Below are 12,149 nucleotides of genomic sequence, written 5' to 3'. Positions count from 1 at the left end.
ACTTATCTATTATCCATGTGATTAAGAAAGCAATCAAAATATTCCCAAGTTGAAGCAACTTTCTCAAACATCTCATTTATTCCAGGACAGGAAGAAGGGTGGTTTTCCCCCAGGTTCACCTGTCACACGCCCAGTCGTTTGGCCTCCTGCTACTGCAGTGTTATCTTCTGTGGGATGAAAGGCAGGAAAATATTTGAATGTGCCAAGGAAAATACTGAATATTATAATGGATTATTTAAGCAAATAAAATCTTTATATAGGTAGGACTGTTGACATCACTTTCTCTTCTTCCCAGGTATGTAATATTCCTTGGTTCCCCCTAACATACTAGTGATGTGTATGTCATCCCAAGGGAAAACTCTTCACACCAATTAGACACACCAGCCCATCTTTAAACAGTTAGAAGCTAGGTGATGGTATTGAAAGATCTTCCATAACATGTTAAATCTAAAAGACAATGAAAGCTACTCTGTAAGAGATCACAGCTCCCAATAGGATAGTCTATGGAGAGTCATAATTCATGCTAAACCCAAACTTCAAAAATCTCATTCTTACCAGGTCTGAGCCCAGTTCCAGATGTGCTGTTGCTCACTATTAAAGTTGTGGCCTCTGAGAAAATAAAATGATGAATGATGAGGTCTGAGGATTTGGGATAATAGGAAAAGAATGATGCTGATATTTTATGAGTGGGTTTACTAACTACCTTATGAGGTTAAATAAAGAAAGAAAGCTGAGTGCTGAAGAATTGATGCTTTTGAACTGTGGTGTTGGAGAAGACTCTTAAGAGTCCCTTGAACTGCAAGGACATCCAACCAGTCCATCCTAAAGCATATCAGTCCTGGGTGTTCTTTGGAAGGACTGATGCTGAAGCTGAAACTCCAATACTTTGGCCACCTGATGCGAAGAGCTGACTCATTTGAAAGACCCTGATTCTGGGAAAGATTGAGGGCAGGAGGAGAAGGGGATGACAGAGGATGAGATGGTTGGATGGCATCACCTACTCAATGGACATGGGTTTGGGTAGACTCTGGCAGTTTGTGATGGACAGGGAGGCCTGGCGTGCTGTGGTTCATGGGGTCACAAAGAGTCGCGACTGAACTGAACTATGCGGTTAAATATCAAGAGTTCCTTCTTGTTAACCTACCTGTGTGGGAACTCCCAGATATTGTTGCCTTGGAGAATTTTCCTGAAGTACCTAGAGTGAGAAAAATTAAAAGATCAACACAGCATTATCTCCCCAGTGAATACTGAAGTAGCACTGGAAGACGTTTCCTGCAGAGTTTTGATTCTAAAGGAAATGAACCATCAACTACTTTCCACCGTTTCCTTTCCTGACCCACCTATGTACTCCTTTTTCACTGATCCCACTGACAGTGAAAGCAGACTTTGTGTCACCCTCACCAGTTTTACTTCCAGACCTGGACTCCCTGGTGTGGAAGGAGGGAAAGAGGCAAGGAGGCAAGGAAAGAGTGAGGAGGAAAAAGACAGATGATGGGTTCATCTTTCTAAATGTTACTCATCAATTACTTGAGTTATTTTGATATTCATATATTTAAAATAAACCACATTGACTCTAGCACTCTGATAAGGTGAAATGTTATTTCAAGGCACATTGTGAAAAAGTATAATTTTTTCATTTTAATTTCAATTTATCTGCAATGAATTTCAGTGGAATTGTGTTGTCTGAGCCTAATAAAGGAAAGATTAAATTCATATTTTAGTTAATATATTTGAATTTTTATTTTTAAAATCCATTTCAGTGCTTCAACTGCCATGATGTATAACATTTTTATTAAAAAACAAGAATATGTTATTTTCATTGAGATTATCTTAGAAATTCAACTCAGGGTGAGAAAGACCTCTTGGAAGAGAAATTGCAAAATGCTCTTTTCAGAAATCATCTATGAGTTACAAATTATTAAACTAAAAACAGAAACATAACCCTTTTCCCATATAAAATGTTTACACATATGTAGTTCTCTGCTTCCAGTTAAAGGCTAAAATCTTGAACTTGGAAAATGCAAAAAAAAAAAAAAAAAGAAAAGGTAAAATACATATTGTGCCCAGTAGTCACACATTAGTGACTATGAAATTAATTTATTAGTATGATGTTCAACACATAATTTGAAGCATGGTTATTCATTTAGATTAACATAACTATAGGTTGAATAGATAATAATTATACATATAGTCTGAATCAAATTATTTTCTAGTGATTAGTTTGTAAAATAATTTTACATAAGTAGAGTTTGTAATAGCAGTTAGAATAAGCATAGAGTAAATCTTTAAAACAGAAAAATAAAGAATAAAACAATCTATTTCTTAAATAAGAAAATTTAGTTACTAAAACCTAGGTTCTATTAGATAACCTGCAAACTAAGAAATGACATTTTTCTCAACATGCTCATGATATATTACTAGTCTGGAAACTTGATAACATACTGTACCCTTGAGTAAATAATTTAGTCCATTTATTGTTAGGAAAAAATTGCCTTACAAGTTATTTGTGAATTTTGTGTAATGTTGTAATAATTCAGGATGGGGAACACATGTACACCCGTGGCAGATGCATGTTGATGTATGTCAAAACCAATACAATATTGTAAAGTAAAAAATAATACTAATAATAAAATTAAAATAAAAAAAGAAATTAAGAAATAAAATTTTGATTTGTAAAATAATAATATTATAGTTTTAATAAATAAAATGTCCCAAATCTTGCAGTTTCAGAATGGCAAATGCCAAAGTTTGTTAATACTTTAAAATTTGTAAACCTCTTTTTATTATCTTCTGCTTTAGTTCTTATTTACAGTTAGAAATGGGGAAATTTAAGCTTTGTAAATATTATTAATGGATAACTAAAGATCATTGTATATTTGCCTTAGTGGAAGATGCCCTTGTGGTAAAGAACAGACTTTGAGTCAGCAAACAATGGATAGAAATATTGTCTTCACTATTTATTTGCTGTAGAACTTGGACCAAACTTATTTAATATCTTTTCTAAGTCCTTCATGAGTAAAATGAGATAGCAATACTTATTTAAATATTTAAATTATACAGTATATTTAAGAGCATTGTATTGTTTAATTGGAATTATTAATTATTTTGCATTTTATTATTTTTAATATAAATTTATTTATTTTAATTGGAGGTTAATTACTTTTGCATTTTTAAATAGCCAGTGAGCATGAAAATAAGTCCAAAAACACATCTGGCATCCCCTGCTTACTTACCAGTAGCAGTCATGTCCAACTCTTTGCAACCCCATGGACTGTAGCCTGCCAGGCTCCTCTGTCCATGTGGATTCTCCAGACAAGAATACTGGAGTGGGTGGCCATTTCCTCCTCCAGGGGAATCTTACCAACCCAGGGATCAAACCCACATCTCATGTCTCCTGCATTGGCAGGTAGGTTCTTTACCACCAGCACCATCTGTGAATATTATTGCTTAAATATGGCTAAATTGACTTGCCTTCATATGTGGCAACTTCACTTCCTGACTCCCAAGTTGTTCTCCTGGCTCCTGTGATTTTACCAGTTGATGACCCAGTTGTCTCGGACCCTTCAACTGATGTCCCAGTTGTCCATAATCCTCCAGGTGATGGGCCAGTTGTCTTCAGACCTTCAGCTGAGGTGCTAGTTGTCGCTAATACTCCAGTTGATGACCTAGTTGTCTCTAAACCTACAATAGATGTTTGTGTTGTCTGCATCACCCCAGATGACGGTCCTGTAGTGCCTAAACTTACGAGAGAGATTCTAGTGGTTCTTCTCAATCCGTCTGTTGATACAGTTGTCCCTAATCTTTCAGCTGATTTTCCACTTGTTCCTGATCCTGTAACAGTGGTCCCTGCTTCTCCAGATGATGGTCCAACTGTCTCTGAACCTACAATAGATGGTCCAGTTGTGCCTGATCCTCCAGATCTAATGTTCCCTGTAGCATCAACTGACAATACAGTAGTTGATGATCTTATATCTCCTTTCCCAGTTGGCCTTGATCCTCTGGCTGATGGTCCAGTGGTTCCTAAGCCTACAAAAGAGATTGTAGTAGTTCCTGTCAGCCCATCTGTTGATCCAGATGTCCCTCTTCCTTCAAGTGAAGATCCACTTGATCCTGACCTTATAACAGTGGTCTCTGTTTTTGCAGATAATGGACCAGCTGTCTCTGAACCCACAACAGATGGTCTACTTGCCCCTGATGCTCCAGGTCTAGTGGTTCCTATAGCACCAGCTGAAAATACAGTGGTTGATGAATCTAAATCTCTGGGCTCAGTTGTCCATGATTCTACAGTTGATGGTTCTATTGTTCCTGCACCTACAACAGAGACTTTAGTTGTTCCAGTCAGGTCAACTGATGACCTAATCGTCCCTGATGTTCCAGATGATGGTGCATCTGTTCCTGAAACTACAACAGATGTTCTGGTAGTTATTGTCAGTCTATCTGCTGTTCCAGTTGTCTGTGATCCTTCAATTGATGATCCACTGGTTCTTGTTTCAGTAACACTGGTCCCTTTTTTTCCAGACAATAGTCCACTTGTCCTTGAAGCTACACCAGATGTTACAGTTGTCCTTCTCATTCCAGATGATGGTGCACTTGTTCCTGAAGCTACATGAGAAATGCTAGTTGTTGTAGTCAGTTCAGCAGGTGATCGAGTTAACCCTGATACTTCACCTGATTTTCCACTTGTTCCTGATCCTATAACAGTGGTCGTTGTTTCTCCAGATAATGGACCAAGTGTTTGTAAATCAGCACTAGATATTCTAGTAGCTATTATCAGTCCACCTGCTGATCCAGTTGTTCGTGATCCTTCAGCTGAAGTTCTATGTGTTATTGATTCAATAACAGTGGCCCTTGTTTCTCCAGATGATGGTCTAGTTGTTCCTGAGCCTACTACAGAGATTCTAGTGGTTCTTCTCAGTCCAGCTTTTGATCCAGTTGTCCCTGATCCTTCACCTAGTGATCCATTATTCCTAGATTCAGTAACAGTGGTTTCTGTTTCTCCAGATAATGGTTCAGTTGTCCCTGAACCTACAAGTGAGATTCTAGTTGTTCTCGTTAGTCCAGCTATTGATCCAGTTGTCCCTGATCCTTCACTTGATGATGCACTAGAACTAGACTCAGTAAGAGTTGTCCCTGATTCTCCAGATGATGGCCTAGTTGTCCGTAAATGAACAACAGAGAATCTATTGGTTACTGTAAATTCAGGTGAAGTGCTAGCGGTTCCAATTTCAACAAGGGATGATCGACTTGATCCTAATGCTCCGTATGATGGTCTGATTGTCTTGGCATCTACATCAGAGACTCTAGTTGTTCCTCCTAGTCCATCTGTTGACCCAGAAGGCGCTATTTGTTCAGCAGATGATACACTTGATGCTGATCCTATAACAATTGTCTTTGATCCTCCAGATGATGATCCAGTTGTCCCAGAAACTACATCATAAGTTACTGTTGCTCCTGTAACTGCAGACGACGCTGCACTTGTTGCTGAACTGACAATAGACGTCGGAGAAGTAAAGGTAAGGCCAGATGTTGCTCCAGTGGTCTCTAAGTTTTCATCTGCTGACGCATATGTATTTGATCCTTTATCATGAGTCCAAGTGGCCCCAGAAACGTGGACAGTTGTTGCTGAACCTACAGCAGGTCCGGCAGTTGCTGATGACCCTCCTGGTGATGACGCAGGGGTCACGGCTCCTCCAGATACAGGTAAGCTGGTTCCAGGTCTGAGAACCTCAGTCCCTGTTGCTCCAGGTAATGTGACGGTTGACTCTGAACTTGCAGGAGGTCTTGCACTTGCTTCTGTCCTTATGAGGGTTGGTTCAGGGGTTACAGGTGCTCCAGAGGACGCTAGGCTGGTTCCAGATCCTATAGCACTTGTCCCTGCTGCTCCGGACGATGGGGAGGCTGTCTCTGAACCTGGACCACGTGGTCCAGTTGCCTCCGAACTGCCTGCTGATGATCCAGGGGTCGCTGGTGCTCCAGAGAGAGGTACGTTGGTTCCTGCTATTACACTGGTCCTTGTTTCTCCTGAGACTGGGGCAGTAGGCTCTGAACCTGCACCACTTCTTCCAGTTGCTGCAGATCCTCCTTGTGTTGAGCCAGGCGAGCCTGATACTCCAGTTGAAGGTACACCGGTCTCAGATCCTCTCAGAGCCGTCGTTCTTGTAACCCCAGGCGATAGGGTGGTGGGCTCTGAACCTGCGCCAGGTTGTTGAATGGTTTCTGACCCTCCAGGTACTGAAGAACGGCTTTCTGATGTTCCACCTGAAGGCACGCTGGTTCCTAATCCTAGAGCAGTCGTCCTTGCAGCTGCAGGCAATCCGGCAGTTTGCTGGGAATCGACACCCGGGGTCCCAGCTCCTGCTGCCCTTCCTGTGGTTGATCCAGGTGTTGCGGGTATTCCAGAGGAGGAGAAACGGGTGCCCGATGGTCCAGCACTAGTCCCTGTTGCTCCAGATAAGGCGACAGTGGGCTGGGAGCCTTCACTAGATACCGCAGTTGCTCTTGACCCTCCTGGTGATGACCCAGGGCTCGCTGCTGCTCCGGACACAGGTAAGCTGGTTCCAGATCTTAGAACCTCAGTCCCCGTTGCCCCAGAACCCTGGACAGTTGTTGCTGAACCTACAGCAGGTCCGGCAGTTGCTGATGACCCTCCTGGTGATGACGCAGGGGTCACGGCTCCTCCAGATACAGGTAAGCTGGTTCCAGGTCTGAGAACCTCAGTCCCTGTTGCTCCAGGTAATGTGACGGTTGACTCTGAACTTGCAGGAGGTCTTGCACTTGCTTCTGTCCTTATGAGGGTTGGTTCAGGGGTTACAGGTGCTCCAGAGGACGCTAGGCTGGTTCCAGATCCTATAGCACTTGTCCCTGCTGCTCCGGACGACGGGGAGGCTGTCTCTGAACCTGGACCACGTGGTCCAGTTGCCTCCGAGCTGCCTGCTGATGATCCAGGGGTCGCTGGTGCTCCAGAGAGAGGTACGTTGGTTCCTGCTATTACACTGGTCCTTGTTTCTCCTGAGACTGGGGCAGTAGGCTCTGAACCTGCACCACTTCTTCCAGTTGCTGCAGATCCTCCTTGTGTTGAGCCAGGCGAGCCTGATACTCCAGTTGAAGGTACACCGGTCTCAGATCCTCTCAGAGCCGTCGTTCTTGTAACCCCAGGCGATAGGGTGGTGGGCTCTGAACCTGCGCCAGGTTGTTGAATGGTTTCTGACCCTCCAGGTACTGAAGAACGGCTTTCTGATGTTCCACCTGAAGGCACGCTGGTTCCTAATCCTAGAGCAGTCGTCCTTGCAGCTGCAGGCAATCCGGCAGTTTGCTGGGAATCGACACCCGGGGTCCCAGCTCCTGCTGCCCTTCCTGTGGTTGATCCAGGTGTTGCGGGTATTCCAGAGGAGGAGAAACGGGTGCCCGATGGTCCAGCACTAGTCCCTGTTGCTCCAGATAAGGCGACAGTGGGCTGGGAGCCTTCACTAGATACCGCAGTTGCTCTTGACCCTCCTGGTGATGACCCAGGGCTCGCTGCTGCTCCGGACACAGGTAAGCTGGTTCCAGATCTTAGAACCTCAGTCCCCGTTGCCCCAGAACCCTGGACAGTTGTTGCTGAACCTACAGCAGGTCCGGCAGTTGCTGATGACCCTCCTGGTGATGACGCAGGGGTCACGGCTCCTCCAGATACAGGTAAGCTGGTTCCAGGTCTGAGAACCTCAGTCCCTGTTGCTCCAGGTAATGTGACGGTTGACTCTGAACTTGCAGGAGGTCTTGCACTTGCTTCTGTCCTTATGAGGGTTGGTTCAGGGGTTACAGGTGCTCCAGAGGACGCTAGGCTGGTTCCAGATCCTATAGCACTTGTCCCTGCTGCTCCGGACGACGGGGAGGCTGTCTCTGAACCTGGACCACGTGGTCCAGTTGCCTCCGAGCTGCCTGCTGATGATCCAGGGGTCGCTGGTGCTCCAGAGAGAGGTACGTTGGTTCCTGCTATTACACTGGTCCTTGTTTCTCCTGAGACTGGGGCAGTAGGCTCTGAACCTGCACCACTTCTTCCAGTTGCTGCAGATCCTCCTTGTGTTGAGCCAGGCGAGCCTGATACTCCAGTTGAAGGTACACCGGTCTCAGATCCTCTCAGAGCCGTCGTTCTTGTAACCCCAGGCGATAGGGTGGTGGGCTCTGAACCTGCGCCAGGTTGTTGAATGGTTTCTGACCCTCCAGGTACTGAAGAACGGCTTTCTGATGTTCCACCTGAAGGCACGCTGGTTCCTAATCCTAGAGCAGTCGTCCTTGCAGCTGCAGGCAATCCGGCAGTTTGCTGGGAATCGACACCCGGGGTCCCAGCTCCTGCTGCCCTTCCTGTGGTTGATCCAGGTGTTGCGGGTATTCCAGAGGAGGAGAAACGGGTGCCCGATGGTCCAGCACTAGTCCCTGTTGCTCCAGATAAGGCGACAGTGGGCTGGGAGCCTTCACTAGATACCGCAGTTGCTCTTGACCCTCCTGGTGATGACCCAGGGCTCGCTGCTGCTCCGGACACAGGTAAGCTGGTTCCAGATCTTAGAACCTCAGTCCCCGTTGCCCCAGAACCCTGGACAGTTGTTGCTGAACCTACAGCAGGTCCGGCAGTTGCTGATGACCCTCCTGGTGATGACGCAGGGGTCACGGCTCCTCCAGATACAGGTAAGCTGGTTCCAGGTCTGAGAACCTCAGTCCCTGTTGCTCCAGGTAATGTGACGGTTGACTCTGAACTTGCAGGAGGTCTTGCACTTGCTTCTGTCCTTATGAGGGTTGGTTCAGGGGTTACAGGTGCTCCAGAGGACGCTAGGCTGGTTCCAGATCCTATAGCACTTGTCCCTGCTGCTCCGGACGACGGGGAGGCTGTCTCTGAACCTGGACCACGTGGTCCAGTTGCCTCCGAGCTGCCTGCTGATGATCCAGGGGTCGCTGGTGCTCCAGAGAGAGGTACGTTGGTTCCTGCTATTACACTGGTCCTTGTTTCTCCTGAGACTGGGGCAGTAGGCTCTGAACCTGCACCACTTCTTCCAGTTGCTGCAGATCCTCCTTGTGTTGAGCCAGGCGAGCCTGATACTCCAGTTGAAGGTACACCGGTCTCAGATCCTCTCAGAGCCGTCGTTCTTGTAACCCCAGGCGATAGGGTGGTGGGCTCTGAACCTGCGCCAGGTTGTTGAATGGTTTCTGACCCTCCAGGTACTGAAGAACGGCTTTCTGATGTTCCACCTGAAGGCACGCTGGTTCCTAATCCTAGAGCAGTCGTCCTTGCAGCTGCAGGCAATCCGGCAGTTTGCTGGGAATCGACACCCGGGGTCCCAGCTCCTGCTGCCCTTCCTGTGGTTGATCCAGGTGTTGCGGGTATTCCAGAGGAGGAGAAACGGGTGCCCGATGGTCCAGCACTAGTCCCTGTTGCTCCAGATAAGGCGACAGTGGGCTGGGAGCCTTCACTAGATACCGCAGTTGCTCTTGACCCTCCTGGTGATGACCCAGGGCTCGCTGCTGCTCCGGACACAGGTAAGCTGGTTCCAGATCTTAGAACCTCAGTCCCCGTTGCCCCAGAACCCTGGACAGTTGTTGCTGAACCTACAGCAGGTCCGGCAGTTGCTGATGACCCTCCTGGTGATGACGCAGGGGTCACGGCTCCTCCAGATACAGGTAAGCTGGTTCCAGGTCTGAGAACCTCAGTCCCTGTTGCTCCAGGTAATGTGACGGTTGACTCTGAACTTGCAGGAGGTCTTGCACTTGCTTCTGTCCTTATGAGGGTTGGTTCAGGGGTTACAGGTGCTCCAGAGGACGCTAGGCTGGTTCCAGATCCTATAGCACTTGTCCCTGCTGCTCCGGACGACGGGGAGGCTGTCTCTGAACCTGGACCACGTGGTCCAGTTGCCTCCGAGCTGCCTGCTGATGATCCAGGGGTCGCTGGTGCTCCAGAGAGAGGTACGTTGGTTCCTGCTATTACACTGGTCCTTGTTTCTCCTGAGACTGGGGCAGTAGGCTCTGAACCTGCACCACTTCTTCCAGTTGCTGCAGATCCTCCTTGTGTTGAGCCAGGCGAGCCTGATACTCCAGTTGAAGGTACACCGGTCTCAGATCCTCTCAGAGCCGTCGTTCTTGTAACCCCAGGCGATAGGGTGGTGGGCTCTGAACCTGCGCCAGGTTGTTGAATGGTTTCTGACCCTCCAGGTACTGAAGAACGGCTTTCTGATGTTCCACCTGAAGGCACGCTGGTTCCTAATCCTAGAGCAGTCGTCCTTGCAGCTGCAGGCAATCCGGCAGTTTGCTGGGAATCGACACCCGGGGTCCCAGCTCCTGCTGCCCTTCCTGTGGTTGATCCAGGTGTTGCGGGTATTCCAGAGGAGGAGAAACGGGTGCCCGATGGTCCAGCACTAGTCCCTGTTGCTCCAGATAAGGCGACAGTGGGCTGGGAGCCTTCACTAGATACCGCAGTTGCTCTTGACCCTCCTGGTGATGACCCAGGGCTCGCTGCTGCTCCGGACACAGGTAAGCTGGTTCCAGATCTTAGAACCTCAGTCCCCGTTGCCCCAGAACCCTGGACAGTTGTTGCTGAACCTACAGCAGGTCCGGCAGTTGCTGATGACCCTCCTGGTGATGACGCAGGGGTCACGGCTCCTCCAGATACAGGTAAGCTGGTTCCAGGTCTGAGAACCTCAGTCCCTGTTGCTCCAGGTAATGTGACGGTTGACTCTGAACTTGCAGGAGGTCTTGCACTTGCTTCTGTCCTTATGAGGGTTGGTTCAGGGGTTACAGGTGCTCCAGAGGACGCTAGGCTGGTTCCAGATCCTATAGCACTTGTCCCTGCTGCTCCGGACGATGGGGAGGCTGTCTCTGAACCTGGACCACGTGGTCCAGTTGCCTCCGAACTGCCTGCTGATGATCCAGGGGTCGCTGGTGCTCCAGAGAGAGGTACGTTGGTTCCTGCTATTACACTGGTCCTTGTTTCTCCTGAGACTGGGGCAGTAGGCTCTGAACCTGCACCACTTCTTCCAGTTGCTGCAGATCCTCCTTGTGTTGAGCCAGGCGAGCCTGATACTCCAGTTGAAGGTACACCGGTCTCAGATCCTCTCAGAGCCGTCGTTCTTGTAACCCCAGGCGATAGGGTGGTGGGCTCTGAACCTGCGCCAGGTTGTTGAATGGTTTCTGACCCTCCAGGTACTGAAGAACGGCTTTCTGATGTTCCACCTGAAGGCACGCTGGTTCCTAATCCTAGAGCAGTCGTCCTTGCAGCTGCAGGCAATCCGGCAGTTTGCTGGGAATCGACACCCGGGGTCCCAGCTCCTGCTGCCCTTCCTGTGGTTGATCCAGGTGTTGCGGGTATTCCAGAGGAGGAGAAACGGGTGCCCGATGGTCCAGCACTAGTCCCTGTTGCTCCAGATAAGGCGACAGTGGGCTGGGAGCCTTCACTAGATACCGCAGTTGCTCTTGACCCTCCTGGTGATGACCCAGGGCTCGCTGCTGCTCCGGACACAGGTAAGCTGGTTCCAGATCTTAGAACCTCAGTCCCCGTTGCCCCAGAACCCTGGACAGTTGTTGCTGAACCTACAGCAGGTCCGGCAGTTGCTGATGACCCTCCTGGTGATGACGCAGGGGTCACGGCTCCTCCAGATACAGGTAAGCTGGTTCCAGGTCTGAGAACCTCAGTCCCTGTTGCTCCAGGTAATGTGACGGTTGACTCTGAACTTGCAGGAGGTCTTGCACTTGCTTCTGTCCTTATGAGGGTTGGTTCAGGGGTTACAGGTGCTCCAGAGGACGCTAGGCTGGTTCCAGATCCTATAGCACTTGTCCCTGCTGCTCCGGACGACGGGGAGGCTGTCTCTGAACCTGGACCACGTGGTCCAGTTGCCTCCGAGCTGCCTGCTGATGATCCAGGGGTCGCTGGTGCTCCAGAGAGAGGTACGTTGGTTCCTGCTATTACACTGGTCCTTGTTTCTCCTGAGACTGGGGCAGTAGGCTCTGAACCTGCACCACTTCTTCCAGTTGCTGCAGATCCTCCTTGTGTTGAGCCAGGCGAGCCTGATACTCCAGTTGAAGGTACACCGGTCTCAGATCCTCTCAGAGCCGTCGTTCTTGTAACCCCAGGCGATAGGGTGGTGGGCTCTGAACCTGCGCCAGGTTGTTGAATGGTTTCTGACCCTCCA

The 12,149-nt window shown here is 48.3% G+C and overlaps 1 protein-coding gene across 1 annotated transcript in view; it reads right to left on the bottom strand.

Annotated features, from left to right (window-relative positions):
- The window catches only part of MUC19 (mucin 19, oligomeric), a 92,879-nt gene that overhangs the window by 24,470 nt on the left and 56,260 nt on the right, over positions 1 to 12,149 (bottom strand). Inside the window, 4 exon segments of the mRNA XM_045165516.1 lie at positions 120 to 167; positions 556 to 609; positions 1,145 to 1,195; positions 3,472 to 12,144. Coding sequence (XP_045021451.1) covers positions 120 to 167; positions 556 to 609; positions 1,145 to 1,195; positions 3,472 to 12,144 — 8,826 coding nt within the window.

The sequence above is a fragment of the Bubalus bubalis genome, chromosome 4 (assembly GCF_019923935.1).
Source record: "Bubalus bubalis isolate 160015118507 breed Murrah chromosome 4, NDDB_SH_1, whole genome shotgun sequence".
Classification (NCBI taxonomy): domain Eukaryota; kingdom Metazoa; phylum Chordata; class Mammalia; order Artiodactyla; family Bovidae; genus Bubalus; species Bubalus bubalis.
This window is presented reverse-complemented; position numbering and strand designations above follow the sequence as displayed.